General features: G+C 38.6%; 1 protein-coding gene across 1 annotated transcript; it reads left to right on the forward strand.

The window, feature by feature from the left end:
- Positions 1-25,903, forward strand: LOC110053212 (uncharacterized). Its single transcript, XM_089285606.1, has 17 exons — positions 1-133; positions 2,892-3,157; positions 4,299-4,572; positions 6,458-6,744; positions 7,186-7,338; positions 7,958-8,001; positions 9,696-9,796; positions 10,996-11,320; positions 11,976-12,008; positions 12,806-12,898; positions 13,685-13,855; positions 14,313-14,435; positions 17,958-18,308; positions 19,050-19,275; positions 19,692-19,844; positions 20,581-20,708; positions 21,617-25,903. Exons 1-17 carry the CDS (start codon positions 8-10, stop codon positions 21,829-21,831), a joined length of 3,069 nt encoding a protein of 1,022 aa, XP_089141732.1. The 5' UTR covers positions 1-7; the 3' UTR covers positions 21,832-25,903.
- The last annotated feature ends 1,543 nt before the right edge of the window (positions 25,904-27,446 follow it).

Here is a 27,446-nt window from a genome sequence, read left to right on the forward strand (position 1 = left end):
CAGGAGGATGGCTGGCAGGATATCACGTAATCTTTTTATCCTCTTGATCTTCCGATGGCTACCGCTAGCGGAAGCATCTCATTTTCGGCATGGGATGATCATGTGGGCTCCTACAGACTCCTACAGTAACACGGTAAGAGCAGATTATTTCTTCACAGCAGCAAATTGCTCAACCGCATAAGTTCAAAGCACTCTCCGCATCGTTGTGGTAGGAGGGGTTTTCTACCGCCATACACGCCGTTGTTGTTCAAATATTTATCCTTACTTTTGACTTGAGGTATTTATTTAAGTTTTGAAACAGTCCCTACATAAACTGATTATTTCTGAGTGTTTCGTACACGAAATTGGCCACTGCTCTTTCGCATATTTCCCAGAACTACTTGCGAGCTTATTTTTTACTCCGTCTTTTGACTTCCTCCATTCCTCCATTGTTATAGTGCGACGTTTCATGCTGTTCGCCCCCCCCCCCCCGGGGGGTACTCCCAGAAAAAATGGGTGGGGGTGTGCGGCCCGCCTACCAAAACCCTTACCCTATTTATGACTAAAATCTGCGATATTCCCTACCCTATTTGTGACCTGACCAAAAATTCGAAACCCTATTTATGACCCGACCTTTAAATCAAAACTCTGTTTCAGACCTGCGTTATAATTAGTTCCCTAGTTCAGACCAATGTTAAATTACCATAAACATAATTTGTGAAGGGCCTTTATTTGTTGATTTTCTTTTCGATAATGATGAAAAGGTGGCTTCTTGTTAAAAACATACCCATATGAAGGCTAGAGTGCAAAATCCATACCCTATTTATAACCAAAATGGCCAAAATCAGCTAAAATCAATACCTTATTTATGACCAAAACGGCTGAAAAACCATACCCTTAGGGTCCGCACGTACCTATTTAGCCCATGTAAGGGAGTACCCCCCGGGGCTGTTCGATCACTTGGGTGTCTGAAGATCTTGCTCATGTAGTGTCAGTGCCGTTGCTACATGCTGCCACCTCTTTGCATTTGTTATAGGAAGCAATGTAAATTACCCGCTTAAACTCTTTCATCTTAGGCAACTTCGAATCTTTCTAAAACCTTTCAACGTCGTTCTAGACAATTTCCTATATTGCCATAGCTCTTAGTCACGCTTATTCACGGAGTTAGAATTTCAGTGAGCGACATTTTCAAGAATCTGTGTGGTTGGATTAAATTCAATCAGCAAGGAGCCGAGAACATTCAAACATTTAATTCTATTTTAATCATTTCAATGGAATTTCAAAGACAGTATGTGTTAATTGGTGTTTTTGGTGTTAACATATTTGTTTCTTTAAGGTGCATAACTAATAACTATCACTATAAAAGTTCTGCATTTCACATTCTGAACATACTGATTGCTTATAACATGGAACTGAGTTTAACGCCCCGTCCGCACGTATCCGGATATTTTTGAATCCGCAACTTTTTCTTTCCGGATTCGGCTTCCGTCCACACGCATCCGGCGAATTCGGCAGCGAATCCGGATATTTTTGCTATGTGTAGACGGGGAAAATTTTGAATCCGGATAGAAAAAATTGCGGATTCAAAAATACCCGGATACTTGTGGACAGGGCCTAAGTTTAAGATCTAAAACTTCTTCAGGCAATTGACAATATTAACGCGTCATTAAATCAGCTGATGAAAAGTAACATCATGTTTAGTTTTATTTTAATTCCCCAACTAAGTTAGTTATAAATTAATTGAATAGTTCAATGCACGAGTTTGAGTAGAAGGAAGCTTGTTGCTGATTTTACAAAGTTAGCCCAGCCGTGATAATCAACCTGAATGAATACTTTAAGGTACACCTCGCTGGCTCTCATAAAGATCTTCATAATTCCGTAATTACGCAAATGCATTCTGCGGGATTACTGATTTATTTTATGATCTTTTCTTTCAATTCGGTCTTCAACATTTATCAGTCCTTTGAAATGCTTCCTTAGCATTAGTTAAGTTATGAGCGTTAACATTGGATCATCAGGGAGGGAAAACTCCTGCTTTCGGCCAATATAGTACTTTGTGTAAGTTGTGGACGCTACATTTTAGAAAAAATTAGGTGGACGGCTTTCATGCAAAGCGAAATGTGGCCTGCGTAAGCTCATAGTGTACCTTAAGATCGCTGTTTTCCTCATCAACAAGAAATGATGTCGTGTAATACTCACATCCGCAAACCCACAAATATACTAGACATGTATGCATAGTGCGCTCGGGCTCACACTACTCATTACCGGCATTTTACTGCTGATACGTTCATGAACACTTTGACTACCGTTATACTGACAATAGAGCTATTAATAATTGATCCATGGGCGAGTAAATTTGATTGACACTTAAGATAAGATCTTAGTGATTTGCATAGTGTCTTGTGCTGTACATGTGAGCATTTGTTAATCAACTTTCAGTACATAGCTCACTGTGTCTTACCAACCTTGAATATCATCAAATGTTATCAACTAAAAGTGCACGAGGAATGATGTTTCAACAATCAGTGTCCCTGCTCAACCGTAAAACTATTACCGGACGGATCAAAAAAGTCGGCTGTAGCAATTTTGCTTGTCAGAATTTCTTTTTAACCTGCTTTTATGAGGCTACAGACCATTTACACTAAATTACTGACATCAAGGTCAATATATGGCAGGGAAAATGCATTGACGACTTGATAGTTTCAACGACTTTTCGGTCCATGCCAGTTTCCTAATGTTACACAGTTTTAAAGTGCCGTGTTATCATTTACGGGATTAGTGTTTTTTATTTTCAGAACTAGTCTAAAAATGTTGGAAATCGTTTGAAAATTCAAGAGATTTTTGCTTGTTTTAAAAGCAGTTCCTTTCTATCGTCTAAGCTTTATTGCTGTCAACGACTAATTTCTTTTCAGGTACGTTTCAACTTCCGTTTGGCTTGGCGGAGGTCATCTGGATCCAACTTCTGTGACCAGAATACAATAAACCAAGGTAGTCTTCTTGGTGGAGGTTCATGGACAGCAAGCTGCACGAATGCTTCCAATCCAAATTGTTTGTCCCCGATAACGGTCGGTGGCGCTAACTACCGTTGTACCGACTTTAGTACAAGCGAAGATTGGACCATGGGCGAAAATAACTTCACTTATGCCTTTCCTCCCGCCGGCGAGATATGGACTGTGAGGTGTGTTGTTTTGTGTAGAGACGGTTTAAATCACTCGTTTTTGTAATAAACAAATGGATAAATTGTGACAATTTTTTAGCTATTCAGACTTGTAATACAGATTTGATGCTACGCGTTAACGGTTCCAAGGTTACCGCACTAGATCAGATGCAAGCCCTCGAATGTCCGTTTCCGGCTTAAAAGGTTTGACTAAACTGATTTTCGCTTATAATGAAAGATTTCCTTGCAAATATCATATCCTAGAACAGTCCACTTTCGCAGAGTTCGAACGTAAAAATTCAAGACCACTTCCGGTCCACGTGATCAAATGTGGCCTTCAAATTTTCACACGCTAAAGAGTTTAAGGCGAGTACGTGCAAGAAGTTTGTAAAATCACGTCAATGAAACACGAGCAATGGTAACCCAATCACAAGGTGATAAACTAGTTAATAACAATTATTAAATTATTTATGCTTAACCTTTGCGTGACTGTTGAAAATTTAAGGTGGCTCCGAACGACCTTCTTAGAATTTTTTTGAACTTTGCAGAAAGTCGCATCTCATCATTCTTATCACAATTATATGATGGAAAAAGGGGGTCACAGAGCTTGTTTTTGACTTATACGCAATAAAAACTAAAATTAGGGTTTCTAGCAAGTTGTACCGTTGCTGTGGTAACCTGTAATATATAGATTAAGTCAACTCTAAAAGTATTGTTCCATAAAATACTAATCATTTATTCGAAGCAATAGTATTTAAAGAAATTCACCAATAAGCTTTTCATCAAAACCGAATGAACATAACAAACAAACCGAGGAAATCTCCATAAGCCCAATACCGGTATGCAAATTGCCACGTAAAAATGCGCAACAATGGTTGAACCACATAAATGCTTGGAGTTTATCTTGAGAGTTCGTTCGAGTTCAATTTCGCCATATCTCCAGCTTCAATTCCTTTCTTGTGGTGTGGTTTAGAGTTCCCGCGCTTGTAGTATGATCTACAAACGACTTCAAACATCTTGTTCACTTGCGTGAATTCGACATCTTTCATGATGTTTATCACGGCCTTGAAATAGGTTGTCACGTGATTGTACGGTGAATAGCACCCTGTATACCAGTAATTCACTATTAAATATTTTGTCTTTTTATTTTTACGGTAATTAGCTTTTCTAGCTGCTGCTGGATTTCATTGTCCCGTGGTGGCAGTAGTTGGCTGGTGTCTACAAGCGTCAACCTTGCCAGACGATCCGATATTGGAAGAATCAACTCATCTCCAATATCAAGGAGCGCCGCATATGTTCGATTTAGAGAGGGTTGTCCCCAGTCTCTCAGAATCCCTGTTGAGGACCCGGATGGTGATGTTGTCAAGTGTCGTCACGCAACTTACTCAGAGTCTAGATTTAACTATGACAGCTTTCCTTATGGTGTACTTGATGAGGTGAGTGAATGAATTTACGGTTAGGTTTCTGCAAAGTGATTATACGTGTTAAAATAAATAATAAGGGTTAAAGGGACACTGTCACGATGTATTTGCTTAAAACTGTTATTAATTCGCGAAATGGTCCCTAAATTTATGCAATAAGAACTTATTTAGCTCTAACAAAATGATTAAAAGCAGTTTTTTGAAGAAAGTCCACACATATTGCAGCAACATTTTTGAAAAATTTCAACGATTTTCGAGCCAAACTTGAATCTTTGAAAAACTGACACCCTGACGCTTTTTCTGAAAATTCATATCACAATCTGTTTCCATCCCCGCTATCGTTAGTCATCCTCACTTCCTAATGGGTTCTAATCATTTGTCGAGTACTGCTCTACAAAATATAACCATTATTGAACAGCTTCCAATGATCAATATATGCTTTTGAGATTTCCAAAATCATGCTTAAAATGGTGACAGTGTTCCTTTAACTAGCCATTAGGAAGAGACATAAAATTAGAAGTTCAAGCTGCATTCCTTTAGGGTGTCCACTTAAAACAATTAGACTATTAGCCATATTCTGGTGCCGCCTGTTTAACAATTAGACTATTTGTTCTCGATTTTACCTCACTTCATAAAAATCGAAAGCGAATAATGTAATTATTTTAATTGAATTTCAACTAGAATTTTCTGCAAATAACGATTTAAAACTAGTTATATACGTAGAATTTAACTTCACGCTCTGGGCAAATCCCGAGAACTGAAGAGTCATTCAAAATTGGGGTTTGGTCCTTCTTTTAGTCTTCACAGGAATTTCATTATCATTAATATTTTCATTTTTTTCTAAATGTTCCTTCGAAAATTCGAATAAACGACAAAACGTCGCTACTTCGTAGACTCCCCCTTCTATAGACGAACACGAATTGTTTTTTTACGCGTCTGTCCTGTTATTGACAATGAATTTCGTAATAACATTGTCAAAGTAGCTGCCAAAGTAGCTGTGGATAGCCGAGTGGATCCACAGCTTCTTTAACAATGTTATGACGAAATTCATGATCAATAACAGGACAGACGCATGAAAAACTGACGTCAAGTTGTTAAATAGACATTGTTAGTAGACATATGGAGAGTAAATCTTCTTTTTAACAATTAAATCATGAGCTCGAGAGTTCATAGAAATCAAGGGTGAAAAATCTAATTGTTTTAGTAGAATCCTAACTGAAATTTACTTCAAATAACGGTTTCCAATTATTTCTCAACGCATAAGTAAACCTCGAGCCTTAGAAAGATCGCTTGGATTGAATTGTCATTTGAGATTGCGCTTGTGCGCGCGTTCATTATCTTTTCGATAATTTCAAGTTTTTTAAAGTCAAGAAAATCAAGAAACCGTAAACGTCCTTCTTTTAGTCTTCTACTAGGGAATTTAATCATCCATTTACATCAAAATGTTCTTCTAAAACTTTGGAAAAACGAAGAAAAAACCGTCGCCATTTCGTAGACGACCTCCAGTCACTGCACACTAATAAACAATTAGATTATGAGCTCGAGATTTCTATCACGCATAGAAATCGAAAGCAAATAATCTAATTGTTTTAGTATAAATCTACTAGTCGTTCAAAACTTTATCTAAAGCCTCTTCACAGACACTTCGAAAACGCCAAGAAGGGACCATCATTTCGTTAACAAGCGCACACTGCTACGCTACGCACTATCTATTACAGAATAGATAGTGAGTAGCGCAGCCAATCAGAGAACGGCATTCGTGATAGAACGCTAGTAGATTTATACGAATGGCTGATAGTGTATGATCACTCAGCCAATCATGTTGTAGCATTTTGCATCACTGCTCAATTGAAATTGTACTGAATAAAATTAACATTTTATGCTGTCGATTTGATTTTAGAAATCATGTACACTGAAGTATGAAGGTGGAAGTAACACAGCTGGTACTTACGTTGTAGCACTGACTTTAGAGGACTTTCCGGCAGGAACTACAAACTTTAGTAACGTCAAACCATTCAGCGCTGTGGGGCTACAGTTTCTTGTCATAATCTCTAGTCATTCTGGTTATTGTAATGATACCCCCGTATTTACTGGAAACACTCCCCAAGATGGGGAATGTTCTGAGGTTCAGGTTGGCTCGGTGTATACAGCCGTCATTCAGGTGTCTGTTGCAGACGTCTCAAAGCAGTAAGTTATTGAGATCTGGACAAGTTATTAAGTTGTAGCCAAACGTATCATCTCAGGGGAATGGGGGCAGAGAGCAGATCCCCATGCCTCATAACAATTCTTAGAATCTATTTATAGTTTACTCTGGATTTCCCAGCACAGAGCGGTCTCTCCTAACAATAAAGATACTGACGTCAATAACATGACGTTTCAACAACCAATCAGCTGTCGGCCTTGAAATGTCAAACAGTCTAGGACTGAACTAACAGATAGATTTGAAACAGTTTTCATTGGAAAAGGCTCCTGCAGGAGGGAAATGTACTCTTATCTTTCCTCTTCGCTATATTGGGAAAATGTGCTTTATTTATTTTTTAGAAGTAGTTATTTTTAAAGAAACAAAATATGCAGAATTGTTTTAACTGTTATTTACTCAGTATTCATTGCAATGATAACTTTTCACAGCATTGTCGAGATTGTCACATCTTCTCCAGTGGGGATGCAACTAACTCCCTTAAGTAACCATGGAGGGATCTATCAAAGAAACGTCACATGGTACCCAAGCCAGCAGCAAATCGGAAAACAGGTGTTCTGTTTTAAAGCACTGGACTCGGCAAGGTAAGACTGGTTAGGAGTAAGTCTCATCGACATAACGGCATAACTAGCCGAATATCATGGGTTTTTTCGCCTATATCACTGTTCAGTTCAATAGCCGTTTTCGCAGTCAACTTTTCTCATTTACATTACAATGTAATTCGACGTGGAAGCGAGGCTATTTCGGGCAGAAACTGCAAAATTGCCCGACAGACATACTGGATTCCACATCTGCTATAATGCAATCGGAAAACGTTTACCGTTTAGCGGGATATGACAATGCGATGAAAGTTACATAGGTCATTGAGAGTTTTTTAACTGCTCACAGGCGATCAATTACTCTCGTTGCGTCGCTGCTTGTGTGTGGAATAGTGAGACAATAATGTTTGGGTCGCTTCCAAAGTTTTGTTTTGATTTAGCAAAGTGCTCCTCCATGTGTAAAGTGTTATAGGGGGAAGTGTTTTCGTACGAGCGTCCTGAAACGCAAGGGTCAGTTATTAAGCAATGGGACAAGTCCGCGGCGGTTTATAAATAACATATATTTCCCACTATCACTGACACTAACCGTTGCGAAAAGATGCAGTTATGGTAAGGTTACTTTCTAAATGGTAATGTTTTTGTTTTTTATTTATTTTGGTTACAGATTGGAAACTGAAATGCGATGTGTGACGATTCTCGTTGGTCTTAGTGAGTACATATTTTAAAGAAGATATCTTTCTTTTCATAAAGAAAAATTGTTTCGCTATCTGCATTTTAAAGCCTTGTAAAATGCGTTTTACATGGCATGTGGTTGTTAATTTAATTGAACACAGAAAAACAAATTTAATGAGTTTTGTGTAGCCGTCAGAAATCTTTGTCTTGCGGTGAGTTAGTTTCTGTTAGCCTTGAGTAAAGTTTGTTTTGCTGTGATAGTTGTTGGCCACCTTAAGTTATAGACACATGAATTGAAATTTGAGGGAACTAGAACTGTCCCAAACTATCAAGAGTGTTTCTTTAACTCAATAGAAACATGTATTCTATTGCATTATGTAACATTACGGGGAAAGTAAGGGTGATCACGCATTTATTTCCCTATCCAAAAGTTAATTCCTTCTGCTCGCCCCATCATTCAACCTAAAATGAGCGACAAAAGCAGTTGAGGCACTTTTAGAAAATGACGCTTTTCGATATATATTTAGCCTCTTATTCTATTTTATTTGCATCTAGCGTTAATTCTCTGACACCCCCGGTCCCCCAATTCAATGTTGTGTAGGCGCTGTAGTCTGTGCAGTCTCGGAGATGTAAAAATCAACATTGTTTGGGGGTGGAGGAGGGAGGAGGGAAAATGTTTCCAAGAAGCTCGAAAATCCAATGTTATTGCCAATAGGCCACTTTCGATATATTAAAATACAGCTTGATCGCAAGGTCTAGAGGACACAAACAAAGAAATGAATAAACATGTCATTCAGTTTTATGGAAAAAGGTCATTCAGTTTCCCTTGTTTGTGTCCTCTAAGACTCACTATCAAGCTGAATTTTAAGATATCGAAAGTGGCCTATTGTCTCAACACTTTTGTCGTCCATTGTAGTTCCCAGGGTCTCTCTTCTAGTGGGCGCGAAGAAGAGAGACCCTGGGAACGAGAATGGCCATGATTATGTTCTAGCTCGTGCTATATCTGGAATAAGTTTTTTACGATAACTGCAAAAATTCCCGCACGCTAATTGGCTAATTTTCATCGTCGATAAGCGGACAGACGCATGAATTTATAATTCATGGCACGCGTCAACGAGCGAGAGCTGACAATTTGATATCGTAAAAAATAAATTGACGTCAGTTTTTCATGCGTCTGTCCTTTTATTGACAATGAATTTCGTCATAACATTGTCAAAGTAGCCTGCGGATCCACTCGGCTGTCGCGTCGTGGATCCACAGCTAATTTCACAATGTTATGACGAAATTCATGATCAATAACAGGACAGACAAGTGAAAAACTGACGTCAATTTGTTGAATGGAAATCACGTTGCTTTCGTTGGTTCAACTCTTTTTCAGGTTGCAAAAGTTTAGCGGGCACTAACGAAAGAAACATTATTAACTCAATTTCTGCATTACAGAAATTACTGTACTTCGTAATGTCTCGTTCAACCTAACAGACAGTTCTTTTCAACAGCTTTACCAAATTAACCAGGAAGCAACAAATTCTTTTAAGAAATTAATTACTAAAGCAGATACATTTTCCAGCATCAAGGCACAACTTTACACGGTCTATTGATTTGTCCTTGTATTTTACCAAGTTACCGATTGCAACATTTATGGAGATTAATTGACTACTTTGCTTAACTATATTCCAACAGAAACAAACGGAAAACAGATAACAGTTGAATGAAAGGATTTATTTCCCTAGGTAACACTCCACGAGTGATTATAGGAAGTCGCAGTCCAAGAAATCCAATCAGTACGAGAGGACCAGGCTTTGTCCAGTTGAGCATCAAGTTTGACCGAGTGGTAAGATCAGCTTAATCATTAGCGTCCCTAATAACCGTAATCCTTGGTTTTTATCTCATCACTATCATATTTATGAACATTTTCTTGTCCTCAGTAGCATCAAGGGAGGATCAAGAGTAACAGAGTGAACCTTTCATATGCTATAGGCCTTATTTCCAACGTAATCCAAGTCAGGTTATTTTTAGACATTGCACCCAGTTCTTTCACGGATAAATTTACCGCGCACGATGCGTGAATTGTTTTTTCGAGGATCAAAATACGTCTCAAGCTTCCAAGGTTGTCCACGTGAGTAAAATCCACCTCATAGTATTGGCTATCTCTAGATCAGCCTGGGATTTCTGACACCAAGAATGATCCGAAATAAATTGAGAAGGATTTCCTCGGGACTGAGGCGTATACAGAGGATTAACTATCTTACCCTTCTTACCCTTAATCTTCTCTTGGCATCGACTATCACCTTTACTGTTAAGCAGCCTTGAATGCTCTTTGATGTCTTACTTTTGTCAAAATGGGACAAAATTTCCGTTAACGTGCGTATTGTCTGATCCGATAACAGATATAAGTTCAGATGAGTTCTTCCTGTTATTTATTTACAATAATCAAAAAGTCTCCAAAATTTCCCCATGCCCTCTCCACCCGGAACGCCTGGACCAAAACTAACCATGTTACTAGTTACTATTGTTTCAGCATAATGCTTCGATTGCATAGTCGCGTGATTGCGGCGAGATTATGAGGGTATATTGTGGGCAACACTAATATTTGTCGCCATTGAAAGCAGCAATAAGAAGGTTACCCATGCCTACACTTGTTTGGTAAAATGTTTTGGTTTATCCACTTTTTGAGGATGTCTTGTGTTCCTTACCTCAGCTACAGCCATTTTCAGTAACATGGAAACTCTGAGGTTCACACTGAGTTAAGTTTAGAGGGTCGCAGTTGGCAGATTTCGTAAAATTTTGCTTGTTTCGATTTTAAAACGATTTCCTTTATGTAAATAAAATAAGCATGCAACCTCGATTGAGGTTTGGACGTGAGCATTTATGTGCTATTCAAATTGCAGTACTAGCTTTGTGAACAGAATAATTGAATGGTGTCTCTCATAATTTAACCGCAGGAAAAAAATGGCGACTGCAGCCCTTCCCAGTCGCACAAGGTGCTTGATTCAACTGTTATCGATATTTGTGTTATGTTGTTTTATGTAGATAAAGAAGCCACGCACCTCCTCTTACATCAGGCTTGTTCTTTTGCCCGGTGGACACACAATGTACAAAGTGGACACACTTTCTCAATACGTCAAAATCGGTACAAATGACACTATGCTGTATTTTGGAATGCCCAAAGCAGCGTTCAGCATGAGTGGATCATACGCAATCTTAATAGATAAAGGTGCAGTGGTTGGACAAGGCTGCTCATATGCTGGACCGCCCACACCTGGCATTGAATCTCTGAGCGACTGGCAATTCGTCGTAAACGGTGTTTGTCCATTTGGGTACTACCTCGATCCTCCATCATTTACCAGCTGCGTTGGTATGTATAATAGCGAAATAATTAATGGTGGCTACTTCTGCTTTCTGGCGATCGAGTGCGTCACCAACGAAACCATTCGGAACCGAATCAACTACAATCAGACCCAAAAGTAGTTGAGACACTGCCAAAAAACAAACCTCGCCTCAAGGTAGATTTGCCCTCTCACACACCTGATATTTCGCCTCTCTTACCTTCTAATGTTAAGACAGCGTCAACAAAACATGTTTCAACATTGGTTAGGGGTGGGGTAGGGCTGGAATTTTGGATTTATTATTGAGATGAAAAAAAAAGGTTGTAGAAATATGGCGTGCTTCTTATCTATTTGATCGTGTATCGCTCGGTGTTAAATATAAATATAAAGTATTTTAATACAGTATGTTTGAGAAAAGAGCGTTTTCCTCATTTCCGATTTTAGATAGTTGGCATAGCATGTATCGCACTTTTATCAATAGAATTTTGGCCGGGTTTCAGGAAAATATGAACCATGTTAAGTTTACAGTACGTTGATTCCACAACTTACCATGACTAATATTACTGTTATGCGAATCTGCGATTCGGATCAGAAATATGTGATGTAGGAGACGCTATCCCCATCTTAAAATAACTTTATTGCTAAATCTATCATTTCACATATATCGTATACATTTACTTGCAGACATAAACGAGTGTGAAACTCCTTCAAGTTCCGGTAAGTACCCTGAACTCTTACCTGACTTTGTAGCCTACAACTTTTTGTCGTTGCTCTTCTATGGTTCTCATATCTCTGCAAAGCATCACAAGAATGCTATTCCTGAAGGAGCATTTTTAAGCGGCATAGTTCATCTCTTTTAATTTTGTTGAATAACGAGTGTTACGAGATTTCAACAAAGAAAGAATTTTTAACATTCCACTGTGCACTTCTTGTAAGTTTTGCAACCTCATTGATCAATTTATCAAGTACTTTTGAACGAGGGAAATCATGATCTTGACCGAAGCTGCGACGTATTGCTACATTATCGAGTATAATTTTAATACCTCGGTTCTTGCTAGAATAGAAAAAAAAAATACTTGTAGATTCATGCTCATGTTGTGTCTGATTTACTTTCCTCTTTGTTCGGAGTTGTTCTTTGCAATGTGTGGGTCTGCGGATCAAATTGTTAAAGATATTCTCAGGTGTTCGGAAATGGGATGGATAATAAACACAATAGCCTCCATTTAACTTTGAAAATGTGCTCGGATATTCGTCCTTGGACATTATCTGTTCCTCGAAGCTCACAGTTTTCCTCGAGCTTCGCTCTCGGAAAACTGTTCGCTTCTCGGAACAGATAATGTCCGCGAACAAATATCCGAGCATATTTTCGGGCCAAATGGAGGCTATTGTTTATATAGCAACTGATTTAAAAAGAGTTCCAAACCATTTTCAAGAAGAGCCGACATGAAGTATTTGTCTTTATCTCTGAACTTAAACTTAAACTTATTTTAATGTAATATATTATTTCTTCACAGCAATCAACCCAACGCCGGCTTCCTCTTATGTGCCTGGTAAGACGTTTTTTGCAAAGTTATTAAGTTCAAAGAAACAATTGTCTCAGACCAGATGAATTTTGATCTAGATAAGATGGTTAAACTTTGTTTGGATTCACATTACACTCTTGAATTTCTTTTGTTTTTCCTTGAACCACATGCTAGACAAACAAGAAGACACTTCATTTGGCGCAAAATATGTGAGCACATTATTAAAGTCAAAAAAAGAAAAAAAAAAAAAAGATTTTTCTGAGCTCTACCTCTTACAATACAGGAATTACCCATTTACATCTCAACTACTTACAATACAGCTAAAGCCATCGAGAGGAGCTTGGGTGATGAAATGGAGAACGCTCGCTCACCATCAATTTGGTCTGAGTTCGATTCTCCGCCGAGTTTTCACGGTTTTCTTCCCTCCGCAAAACTAAGGGCGCTTTACATCGAACTAAAATTTCCGAAAATTCCGTGACGGGAACAAATGGTACATAAATTTCCTGGGAAAGTTTCCAGAACATCCCACAATTGTTGAATTTTCGTAAAGCGAACCATTCAACCAAAAATTCCGCAAATTTAAAATCTAACAGAAATTTTCAAAAAATTGGGTAAAGATCGCGAGGTTGTCCCCTTTTCCAGAAGTTCCGGAGAATGCTGGTCCATTCGCCGCCAGAAATTTTCGGAAATACAAACCGGAATTTTTGGTTGAATAGAAAGCGCCCTAACTCTCCTAATGCTAATATGTCCGATCTCAATGGACGAAAGCTTCTTAGTGACTCTACTGGAGCTCTTCCTTGTTGCAGAGTTAAATTAATTAATCTAATCTATATTTGCATACTATATCTGTTACAATTCCTTTTTATACAGTCAGTGCTACAGTCAGTGCCGGGAACTTTTTTTCCTCCCTGGCAAGTCCTTTTGACTTCGAGTTGCATATACCAGCGGACTGCGATCATGCCTGCATTAACAAACCAGGCAGTTACATCTGTTCCTGTCCCAGCGGATATGAACTGGATTCTGATGGAAAATCTTGCATTGGTACGAAGCATGAATGAATCAAACATCCTCATTTTTTGCACTTGAAAATACTCTTATGATCCGATCAATGTTGTGTATTGTCTGGTTGGTTAGATAAAGTTTGATTTATACTAATAGAGTTAATGCCCAAGGGTAAAAATATGATAGCTGATAGAAATACTAAAGCATTGATTTTTCCGGGAACACTGGAAATGGGCTACAATATCGAAGTGTGGAAATATTTCCCTTTAATGTCTTTAAATATATATATGTGGCTTTTGACGCTACATAACGCCGAATTTCACGCTCATGCAGTCACAGATTTTGTACGCATTGACCACGATTAACTGAATGAATCTCTCAATGGCATATATTTAAATGACCGAACTTTTGTTAAAGCAACCAGTCATAAGCGAGTCTCACCATGCTTTACCGGCTTAGAATCTCTTTTAACCAAACGATTGTATATTCTCTGTAGACACTGACGAATGCTCTAGCAGAAATGGCGGCTGCAGTCATCATTGCTTTAACATCCCTGGATCGTTCTACTGTGGATGCCCTGAGGGGATACCCATGAGTTCCAACAATTTGACCTGTGATGGTAAGTGCCCGTTGTAGAGCCGAAAAAAAAAAACAACAACAAAAACGCTCTAAGAGGACATGTGGTTACTGGATAGTGAATAACCACAATGGTGCAAAAAAGATTTGCGGAGTTTTAGTCTTATTGCAAAGTATTGTTTAAAATTTGAGTGCTTGACATTAATGTCCTCTGCATCATTATAAGCAACATTAGGGACCTTTATGCGATGAAAGGACGGGAAAGTCAAGACGGGAAGGGCAGTGGACGCGGGAAACGTTCGCGTGTCCCGTCGTGTCGCCAAAGACAAAATGCTTAAAGTTGTGTAAATTTCGTATAAGACGGCGATGTCAATAACTCTAGCTTCATAAAAGCTTTTCATAAAACCAATGACATCCCTTAGAGATAGCATAGAAATCTTGTCCTGTTAAGCTTAAAAGATGGTGAGCATACGACAAGAAACTTACTCTCCTTTATATATATATGAAGCAAACATTCCTGATCTATCGGTATTTGATATTGAAAGAATTCAGAATTTCCGAGTGATGAAATTATGTGAGCGATCTTATCGACCCGGCTCAGATAGCTTTTTTCCAGCAGAGCGTTTTAGAATCCTGTTTAACTGAAGCAGATATTTTTAATGAAACAAACATTACATTAAGTTCCGGGAAGTATGCAAACATGAAATAAACACCATTTTGCAAATGTGCACTTTATTTGCTCGATAGCTGCTTTCACGGCACGTAACAATCGTATTTCCAGTCAAAACCTTTCGGAAACTGCTCAAAATTTAACTGCAAGATATTCTTCGAGGACAATATTTTGGCACATTTGGTGATAGCTGTGCCTGGTCATATGAGAAAAATAATTACAAAAACCTTGTGTACTTACAAAGTCGCGTCACTTCGAAAAGCGTGGGTAAACGAGTCGGCAATGTCCTGCGCGCGGTCACCAGTTAAAGATCGTAGTCATTCATCATGCTCCGTGACTCTGTGTTTCTGGCAGTAAATTCGCATTTTTTTTCACTTCAAAGATCTGAATTTTGTAAATGTTCTAAAAATAGTAACAAAATGGGGGAAAAATAAATTTCCAAACATTGTGTCTTCAAGACGGATTAAGCTTTTTCAATGATTTTTCTCATTTCACTTTATCTCAGCGAGTTCTTTCAGAATCATGTACTTTTTGTGCCATAACAAGGTAATGAAAATTTGCCTTCAGCACTGTGACGTCATTTTCCCGCCAGAAACTGTTAAATTGAAAAAAAAAAAAAAACGTAAAAAATCATACGCTTATTTGAGATAAAAAGTTCTATCATTGTGCAAAGTTTGAGCTCCATCGGATAAAACAGCAAAAAGGTTTTTCGGGGGTGTCGCTTCAAGTGCTTTGCTGGCCCGGCGTGAGAGCAACTTAAGGTGTTCTGTTTATAGTTTTGATGGAGTGAAAATTTTAGTTCTTTTGTTCAGCTTCCAATGCGTTTTATCATTCGCTTATTTCTCTTTGCGTAAGTCTCTAACCAACATTTACTTAAACAAATAGTACACACGGTAGTAAATAGTCAAAATGAACGAGAAACCAGAAACTGCAAGGGAACGCATACGAAAAACTGACGAGTTCCAATGAAGACGAAAGAGCTGTCCACTGTTGCGATCCTGCTTTACTGGATCGGACTTGCAGTCTATTGTTAACTTTTGTCATTATATGTTTTTTTGGGGTGTGTATCACCGCTAAATGTAACACCAACCGCAAATGTAATAAAAATTAACTCTAAATGTAATACTAACCGCAAATGTAATAAAAATCAACCCCAAATGTAATAACTTACCCCACCGTAAATGTAATACAATTTAACGCTAAATGTAATAAGCTGACCAACCGTAAATGTAATACAAGTTAACCTCAAATGTAATAACACGTTACTAAGGGTGGCAAAGGCTTAAGTGGCATCAATATCATCAGTGACATGATATCACTTCAATAGATTATCAGATTACCCAATCACGGTTAATCACCTTTACTAAATAACCGTTCGGCAGATTACCCCCGGGGGGTTACTCCCATACAATACCTATACGGGTATAAATACGTTTTTCTAATATGTTTATTTGATTTACAAATAAGTTGTGATTATATATGAATGAGTATCGTTGCTATTAAAGTTGTCATTATATCAACTGTACCATCAGTATATTTTTATCTGTTTTATCATACTACCGTCTCATCAAAATCTTTTGAACACAACCAGAAGGACTTCTAATAATCGCCCACTTTGAAAAACCTGGGGTGAGTATGGGCGAAGGATCAATTATGGGATCATTTGGGGGCGCTCGCACATTTGTTTTCAACCTCGTGTTCCCCCAAACGATCCCACAGCTGAGCGCACGCCTTCTCTAGCCCAGGCTTCTACTATTTTCGAAAGTGGGCTATGTAATTGCGCGATCCGCTGCAAAGAATTTCGGAAATGATGTTTGCAAATGCTCGACCATCAGAAGGGCTAGTTTCTTGGGAAATCTTCAGAAGTTACCAGTTAAGCTTTGACCGGAACTATGCAGAACCTTGGCAATGTTCACAAAAAATCACCGAGACTTCAAGTGATGCCCGGTAACCGTAAGGGAGCTTTTAACGCTATGTTATTACATTTGAGGTTAACTTGTATTACATTTACGGTTGGTCAGCTTATTACATTTAGCGTTAAATTGTATTACATTTACGGTGGGGTAAGTTATTACATTTAGGGTTGATTTTTATTACATTTGCGGTTAGTATTACATTTAGAGTTAATTTTTATTACATTTACGGTTGGTATTACATTTAGCGTTGTTATTACATTTAGCGGTGATACGGGGGTGATCAGATCTCTTGTAGTTCCTACGTTGGCACCGTTTTTCGTAAGCGGTCCCTTGCAGTTTCTTGTTTCTCATTTTTGTATTTTCGAACCGTAGGTCTTTTCAGATCCGATAAGCTGCGTTTTTTTTAAAGCATAGTACTGGCCATGCAGTTAAATGATTAGGCTGGCCTTTTCCAACCACATTTAATTTTTGCTGTTCGAGACACCAATCGTAACACTTTGTCTCCCTGCGCCAGAAACACGCGATGTGCAACGCGTGTTTCGGGGCGCAAGTGAGTTTAAAGTGCGGAACTTGATTTAGTAAACGGGTCATTTTGCAATTTATGTGCGTCTGCTCCTGGGCTGGCGTTACTTATCTTCGCTACACAGTGTCGACGAGTCCCAGTAAGGACGAAACAGCTGTCCACTGTTGCGATCCTGCTTTATCGGTTCTTGTCATGTTGGTGTCTCGAAACATCTTTCACTTTCACGTAGTATCAACCTTGCAGTCTATTGTTTGTCAAAATGAATGATCGAGTGCATAAGGGAAGACTGGGCTTAGCAGTTTGAGCAATGTTTTTCTCAATCAGGTCTTCGTATGACCCTAAGTGAAAATTTCAGACCCTGCAAAACTGTACATATGAATGAAAAATTGAACTCTTCCAGCCGCTCAAAACTGAAATCAGTCTCCATAATTTCTTAAACTCTTTGTTTGATTTCAGACCCTAGTGCAAGTGTGACATGCACACGTAATAACATGACTGTGACGTTAGAAAAAGAAACATATCATTTCTTTAACGTCAGCGAACTGCGCCTCCGATATGCTTCATGTAGAGCTACAGAGAATTCAACACACTTCATTATCAGTACATCTTTAAATGACTGCGGGACGTTTGTGAACGAGACAGAGCACGTTCTTATTTTCTGGAACGAAGTGCAAGCGGATGCCTTGGTTATCGACAATGTCATCACTCGAACTCATGACGTCAAGTTGCCATTTTCCTGCCGCTATTCCAGAAAGTCATTACTTAGCCTTGGATTCACACCTCAGAGTATCTACTTTGGGCAAGAAGGTAATGCAAAGCTCTCTTTTGTTGTAAACATCAGCTCTGTGATAATCCCGAAAGATGTTTTAATAGAAGGATTCGGCAAACGTGTTTACATCCTTGTTGCCACTCAAATCAGATCATGTGATTACTCATTTGGGAGGTTACAATTGCTCTGTTTTTACATACTGCTATGCAATCAGTTGTGTGTGACAAATTGCACAATTGTAACCTCCCAATGCAAATGAATCATCACGTTGTCTGAATTGGGTGGCAACAAGTGTGTAAACATGTTAGCCGAATTCGTCTATCCAGCAGAAGTCTGCCTAATCAGTGATAAATTGTGTTTATCTGTTAAGTCAATCACTTTGGCATTATAGAAAAAAGGAAACAAGGCATCTTCCAGATGGATTTTAAATCTAGCTGATGCGTGATTGTCATGAGAGGCACTCCGTTGTTTCATTGTTGACAAAAACACAGGCTAAAAATCTCCGTTGATCTGGGTTGTATTACCTGAACGCCATCAAACTCGCCACCATTTGTGTTGTTTGTAACGTCTTATGGTCGCCCTATTGTTCCACAACAACGCAGCTTTCCTTCTTAGATCACAGTGGCGAATTTGCTCGGCACGGGACTCAATTCTTTCGAACCCTAAATAATTTTTTCTTCTTTATTTCACCAATTTTCAATTTCCACTGAATGCTGATACGTAAACTTATCTTACCATTGGATGTTCCTTTAAAATCGTTTGCTGTTATCTCCTTGTAGCGGGATACGGTAACTTCACCTTTAAAATGGACTTCTACGACAGTTCATCATTTTCCACGCCTTACACTGAGAAGGACTACCCATTGGACATGCCTCTCAATGATTACGTGTATTTGGGGTACAGTGTGGAGTCAAGTGCCGACTTGGCGATAATGGCTCTCAACTGTAAGGCCACTAAAGATGGAAGTTTTTATTCCTGGCCTCAATACACCATTATACAGAATGGGTAGGTGCATTTCTAGTATTATACACACAGACGCAGAGACATTATTTCAGTTGAAGGGAGGTTAAGCACAGATGTTTCTTAGCTAACGAAAGAAAATCACCTTAGCAAACAAAATTCTGAATTTATTTATTTCTTACGTGGTTGCTCTAACGTTTATCACGAACAAGTTTTAGTAGCCGAGAGCGCAGTAGTTCTTCTGCGGTGCTAGCTTAAGGTGCATATTTTCGCCTCATTTTGCGAAATATCACCGAAATATAAACCACAGATCTGCTAAATCAGTATCGGCTAACGTTCGCTGACGTTTCAGGCCTTACAGTTTAAGCTGGCCCTTTTTTCACCGAAATTCTCGATCTCGAAATTTTATTTCTTTTGCATTACTTTTGCAAAGTACTGTACTTTAATTTTCTTTTATATAGATGCGCGCGAGATACAACGCTGGAGTACAGCTATGATCCAACCGGAAGTTTTCAACAGCTTAGAATCAGAACCTTCCGGTTTTTCGACAGTTATGACACCGTTTTTATCCATTGTGAGTTATTTGCTTGTCATAGAAATTCCTCTAATTCCAGGTGAGTTCTAGAAATTATGAAGCACACTCGCAGCCAACACAAGTTGACTTTTGAAGTGTTTCCTCCTGGTGAGGCCTTCACATCCCACAATATAAGCAATAAGTAAAGATTCTCAGTCTGTGGAAAAAATTTACAAATACCGCTTACTTTCCTTCTGCCCGCCTCGTCTTCTTCTTTTAGGGGTAGTATTCTGCGTGTTTTCCCCGTCATCTGACGCGTTCTTTTGTATTGCCTGGTTTTGAGATTTTGGAAAATTTTCCTAATCCAGTCTTTCAAAAAATAGGGCTCGGTCATACTGAAAATTCAGGTTCCTTGTGCTGTAATGTTATAAACTGTTCAAGGAGCTACGTCACGCTTTGCACATCTTGAAAAGTTTAATTGGCCTAAATATTTCAAGTTCGTGGATTTTAATCCGTGTTAATCTGCTCCATCCTCAACCATCCTTGTTCCTTTCTGATTTATTATTATCTCTTTGGTGTTTTTCTATCCTAGTAAACAACTATTTTCACGTTTCCTTTGATTCAAAGATAATATTGCACCTGGACAAAAATACAGTTACTGAGCTCCTTTACGTCTCATGGGTTTGGTGTTTCGGTCCAACGCCTTCCTTTGAATTAACTGCATGTAAATAACTTCGAAGATCACATATTCTTTTATCGCTTTGTGTTATTAAATAGAATCATAATAGTTAAGAATAAAGCCAATTGAACAATCTTTACAATCGACTAATTTACAGGTGCAGTAAGGGTTGTTTAAGGAACCAGAGAAAGAAAAGAGATGTGACACGTGACAACAGAGAACGTGAAGAAAGTACAGCCAAAGTGACTCTCACACGCGGACCCTTGTTGATCAAAGAAAAAGAAGGTAAATAACTTCGGAAACAGACTTTGCTGACCGAGCATGAGGTCCAGGGCCCAGTTGTTCAACTGGTGAATAACGCTAATATTCACCTACTAAATCACTATCCACTGGTTTAGTGTTCACACAGTAACCTGGTCTATCCAGTGGATAGTGATGTATGCAGTGGACAGCGTTAACCACTCTTTGAACAACTGGGCCCAGATGTAGAAACCTTGACAGAGTATTTTTAGCTATTTAGTACCCAGAGAAAGCCGAAGTCAACTGATGAACAAAGCAAAAGTGAGTAGGGTCAAAATCTCTGCATTAGGATCAATCAAGCTTGGCCAATAATAAAGTAATTTTGTTTGTTGTAACATTGAAGAAAGTTTAAAAAAGTCAGATTGGGCGAGTCCGTTTATGTGAAATTAAAAGGGCGCAGAAGAACCACTGATCAAGATTATTTTTTGACCTGAGGTGATTCCCCAGAAATTGATAAACGAGGACGTGTACGCTGTCACTGTTTCTCGCATTGTTTTGATCAATGAGAAAAATGCTGGATACCAACAGATTGCTTCCGCAACCGGCGTGGTGCTTTGTAAAGCCCATGAAAAGAGCGTTTTCTTTAGCTAATTATTTGTTGCTGGCATTATTGTCTCTCAACTAGTGGAAAAAAATGTAAATAAGAAAACGGTACAAATAAGTTGAATGATTATTTTTAAATTATAGACAATTTCTTCCTCCATAAAATCTACTTAAGCCATTTGTCAACTGAAAAAAGTGTCTAGTAACCTAGCTGGCATTCTAGATTGTTCTGATCCTTTGATGAAAGATCCGTTTCTTTCTCGCCCCTCTCTGGCCCCTTTGATTCAAAATTCACCTAAAACCAGTTTGTCTGCTTTTCTGAAACGTGTTCACTTGTTTGATATCCACAGATTCTGGCCACGGCCAACAAACTGCTCTGATTGGTGGCGTGGCAGGAGTTGGTGTATTTGGGCTGCTTGCAGTTATAGCCCTGGCAGTTTTATGTGTCAAGTTTCGCATGGCGAAAAGGTTTATGCATGGTAAAGAACCCGTAGACCTGAACGCTACCCAAAACGAGCACATGGGGAAAACGAACCTTGGCGTCTCCGAGTTGGACTCGTTTTAGAAGTCTTGTAATGTTGCCGTTTAACAATGCCATATTTACTCTCAGTTAAATGCTAGTTAGGTTCACAAAACCCTCGGATGTTCACGCAAACGCATATGTGGTACAAGGGAGGGTTGGATGGCGCCCCTGGTTGCCGGAAAATAAATTGGTCCTTTCACAATTCACTGGAAATAAAATCGGCATTTCATGCTTCACGAAAAAAAAAGTGGCTTTCTTTGACACAAACTTACGTAACTTATGATATTTGAAAAGTTACGCCCAAAGCACAGCCTTGTTAGATGTCTTTTTCATCCGTCCGCTTCTTGTTCTGCGCGATAATTACTATCGCAAATAATAGAAGAGACAACCAGAATCACGGTTCACGACGAGTTAAATACTTCTTTCTCATTTCACGGAGAATCATGGAAAATCACGGTTCACGGCTTCTAACGAAATCACGATTCACGAGAAAAAAAAACAAAACAACACATTTCACGGGAAAAAATTAGGCCATTCACGAATCACGAAAATACCCTTTACCACTCTCCTACAAGTTGACATTTTTTGTGTAGGTCATTGCATGTTGAGAATTCAGATGAGATCATATAAGGTCTGCCATTTTGGATCCGCGATCTTGGATTTTACTGTTTTGCCAGAAACTCATAACTTAACGTCAACTAATGGAAAATTAATTACAAAGTGACAGTGGAAACAAAATAAGTATTAATTCTGCAATCCTCCTCAGGAAAATTAGGGGAAAAAACGACGAAATCTGTCAAAAAAAGACGAATTTGGCTCGACTTGCAATAGCGATATTAAAGGACGTAAAATATGCCGTTAAAAAAAAAAATAAAAAAAAATAATAAAAAAATATATATTAAAGGACGCAGGGAACACTTTCAGCACATCGAAATTCCTGCGAGAGATAAATCAACAGCTACTAAAAGTTTCAGCATCACAAAGCAAACACTCTTTTCAGATTCTGTAAAAACCTCTGATGGAGGAATGAGGAAGCACCCCGCCCCACCTTGTACGTCCGAGGGTTAATCGGTCAAAGCTAAGGGCAAATCGATGGTATGTTGTGATGAGCCCATCACTATAATAATTAGGGGAAAAAAAACTTTTAGATGATATGAAGTTTACGGTGCCAAACTCCGACGGTAAGGAATGATTTCCAGTCGTACGGCGCAGTCTCAGCGCCCTAATGTTTAACATTATCAATCTCACTCGATGGAATGCGAATCGATGTTATTCGTTACGAACCACATACCTTATCTTTGAGGCCTTTCAAATTATTTTTCCAACAGCTTCATTGATCTTTACAACTGCCAAGTTGTTTCATCAAGTGTTATTAGAAAGAAAGAAGCATAAAGCTTCGACCGCTTCGCATCCATAATGGCGGTTGTTTTGAAACATTGAATTTACTTCATGTAAGTAGTTTGGAAATGTTTACATTTTGTGATGCCTTACATGAGACAAAACAAAAAAACGCAAACAAACTCTCGAGAGTGTGCAGTACGGACTGGAAATCATCTTAAAGCATTGAGCTGTTTAGTGTATTAATTTATAGCGTACATCTGACGCAGCTGCCGATTTCAGACTATACCTTATGGCCGCCGATTGTTTATGGCAAAACACAATTTGCATAGGTAATCAAACGATTTGGAGTACAATTTGGAGTACATAAGCACAGGAAAATTTCCAAACACTAAGGCCTCATTTATATGGTCTCGGGTACCCGAGACAGCCCTTCCCCCGAGTTACCCAGGCCGAGGTAACTTTTAGCTTATTGCTTTGCAAAATTCAGCCAACCGTTCACATTAGGATCGCGAGCCTGTCTCTGCATGGGGAGAGACAACTCGGGTGGGCGAGTTGTCTCGCCTCGACTGGTAGGGCAACCGGAGCAAGCGGGACAACTTTTCTTCATATAAACGCTTTGACTCGCCTAACCGAGACAATTCTCGGCGTGGCGAGTGTCACGTTATGCCTCGATTTAGGATTTAAAGCAGAAATTCGTATCATAGAAGTGAAAATTAACTCCGCAAAACCCACTGTGATCGAATGACCGAGGGAAACTCAAAGAAAGAGGGATATTTGTACATTTGATTATTCAATAAGGGTTATGAATAATCATGCAGGGCCAACTTAATGTGACTCGATCTACAGGGACTACGTTTTCACATATAAACGCTCGATAAAGTTGCCTCAGGGGGAGGGTTGTCTCGGGTGCTCGAGACTATGTAACTGGGGCCTAAAAACAAATTTCACAAGTCCGCAGGGCGAGTGCAATTTGTAATCTTTGGCACGGCAAATATCATTTGATTACCTGTTAATGATATACGTGCAATTCAGTTTCAGCTGTCTGTAGCTCAATTTCATATTTTTGCACTAATTTCAACTTTGTACCCTTTTTTAGATTAAATGACGTGCTCTCAGCCAATCAGCGTGCTGAAATATTTGTATGTATAGAGCAGTCAGAAATAGTCAGAAGTGACCACCATTTCTGACCTTTTTCTTAAGTTAGTTAGGAGTGCGTTTGTTTCATACCCTCTTTCTGCTGAATTAAATTTTTGGGGGTAAGGTGCGCTTTAAGCTTTGAGCTGTATAGTTGTTTAGTAATATTTTATAGAGTAGTTGGCGATTACAGGATTACCTTCAGGTTGCCGATTGTTTATGGCAAAGCAAAATTTACGATACATCTCAGACTTTTTTCTTGGGATGGTTAGGAGTGCATTTGCTATTTTTTTTTTTTTTATACATTTGTTAAACGTTTTCTGCTTAAAGGACAAATGAACCAAAATTTAGACATTTTTTTTTATTATTATTATTTGAATTCAATGTGTTCATTAAGCATAAAATAAACATATCCTGAAGTTTTAAACGAATTGGACGAACCATTGCGGAGATACTGGAATATTAAAATCACTGTTTTTTATCCTTCATAATCGTAGAGCGGTCAGGAAAATCGTCGGATAATTGTCGGAAATAAAACTTGTGACGTCACTGTTGGTGAGCTCAAGAATTGCAGGAAATTTGAAACTTTTTTCGTTTCAAGTTCACAGTGAACTTCAGAGGAAAACCACTCAAAATCAAAAGATAGCACTTTCAAGACCCATAAAAATGAAAAGAAGAATGCCTCGTGCCTTCGAGGCACTCGCGCGTTTGTGTAAACACCTTACCGAAGACAGCTTCAAACAAAATCTTGAGGTAAGGAGTTTGTTGAGACCCTCTTTCAAGCTTCGTCAACTTGGAATCAAGAAAGACCCGGTATCGACGAATTTTAACTGCACTATGGAACGTTGCAAGCAGGCAATGTGACAAAAAAACAACGAAAAACAAGCGAAAAATGCCCGCCGAACAGCGGGCGAACTCCTCGGCCATTTCCCAAGTAAAATAAGGTTTGTATTTAGATCCAAAACCTTCCCCTCGAGGGACTCACTGACGCAGAAACGTAGCAATGTTCATGACAACAATGACTTCACAAAGCAGAGTCTCAGTTGCATTCCTTCCATTAAAGTGCACGGTCATTTTGGAAACGTTTTCGTGAAGCCATCGGCTGTCTTCGTACTTTTAACTGTTTTACTCCTTTACACCGCTCAGAAAGAAACATTTCCGCATAAGTTTCCTTTTACATGTTTTTTTTAACGTTTCGTCGCTATAAAATGGCTGAAGAAATTTTGGTTCATTTTACCCTTAATAACAGCCAAATGACGATAGATATTTGCTTAATTAACTAGCTTAGCTTAGTTACACGTTTATACCTGCCAGTTATGTACTCCGCTGCACTGGACGTTTCACAGTGTTAAACCCACTCAAGCTACTTTTGGGCATAGTAACCAGTTCTTAGATATTTATACGCCTATAGCAGGAGCTCCTGACCCGGCTATGGGTGAAGGGGTCCTGTTCTAAAGCCAGCAGGGTTGTCCACCTGAGCGAAATGATGCTCGAAATCTGCTTGATAGTATTGGATGTTTCTAGATCCTCCTAAGATTTCCGCAAAAAAATAACTTGAGAAAGATTACCTTTTTGGTACTGGTTTGCTCTTCCTTTGATTGTTTTCTCCATTGTAACAACATTAAAAAGTTTATCTGTACCTTGCTTAATAGGAAGTTTCTTTAAAAAAATCTGTTTGTGGGAACATTTTGGGCGCGAAAGTCCTTAGTACAATGAGTAACTACGATGCTAACTAACAACACTACAACGGCCGCAATGCACCGCAATGCACCGCACTGCATCGCACTGCACTGCACTACACTACAATGCAATACAATGCAGTACAATGCGATACGATGCAATACGATGCAGTACAATGCAATACAATGCAGTACATTGCAGTACATTGCAATACATTGCAATACATTGCAATACAATGCAATACAATGCGATACGACGCAATACGATGCAATACAATGGATTATAATACGACACAATACGTGCAAAAATCAAACTACACATTTTTTGTGTGGCGAATTAAGCTTACTTTAACTCAAGCGATCCTTTAGAATAAATAGGAAAACGCAGCAGTTGGTGATCAAGCAATAAATGCGAGAACCTAAAGCGGGCTTAAAAATTGGGGGTGAATGAGGTGCGCCTTCTCCACCTTAGCATTTGGGCGTTCCAATATTTTTTTTTTTTTGTACTTTTTTCTTTGCTGCGAACTCGTAGGGACTGCTCTTATTGTGGCCAGTTACACAAAGCTTTCATAGATATTTTTTTAGAATGTGATCCTTCTGGAAGCGACGTTTGTATGAATGTCGTATAAACAAGTAGGTTTGACTCCTTATTTCAGGGCAGATCACGTGATAAAAAGATTAATTAAATCAGTATCTGCTTTTAAATTTAACATGACACGTGAACTGGTAAAGGATTTTATAGATTCTTAAATATTAGTGTCCATAGTTTTTAGGGTCCTTAAGGTAGATTTTTTATTGTCGCCATCTTATTTTTATTATTGTACTGTTACTGTAACTGTCATCAAGTTATCGCATTTAAGTTAAAAAGTAACACATTGTGGCGGAAAACTGAAACTGGGTATTTCTACCACAGTGGGTATATGCTACGAAATATGCTGTACAGAATAAGTGGACAAAAATGTCGTAAATGGAATTATTCGAGATTGGAGGCAATTCCTCTTTCAAAGTGCAAACCATACGTGAAAAAAAGGCATTTTAGGGGGGAAAAATTCCCATATCTTGAAAAAAATCTTCAACTTTTAGGTCTAGATTACCTCAAAGCTCAATTATTTTGTTTGAGACGAAAGAGGGCATTTTATGGGGAAAAAATTCCCATACCTTGAAAAAAAAATCTTCTACTCTTAGGTGTAGGTTACGTCATAGCTTAAGAAAGGATTTTGTTCCAAAATTGAGTCGTCCAAGAATCAGAAACATTTCAGATTGTCGGGATCTTAGATAGAAACTATCAGTTCCAACATGACAGTCGGAATCTACTAAAATTGATAATTTAAATATTATTTTTGGTCCTTGTATCTACGATTGATTATTTGCTACGCATAGAACACGCGCGTTATTACCGTCACAATGCTGTACTTTCCCTCCAATTTGGCATAGTCGTTAAAAGACGAGTATAAGCTGCACAATGATAAAACACATTTAAAAATTATTTTTAACGATTAAAAA

The sequence above is a fragment of the Orbicella faveolata genome, unplaced genomic scaffold (genome assembly GCF_042242905.1).
Source record: "Orbicella faveolata isolate gen_17 unplaced genomic scaffold, um_ofav_v1 contig_13, whole genome shotgun sequence".
In the NCBI taxonomy this organism is placed as follows: Eukaryota; Metazoa; Cnidaria; class Anthozoa; order Scleractinia; family Merulinidae; genus Orbicella; species Orbicella faveolata.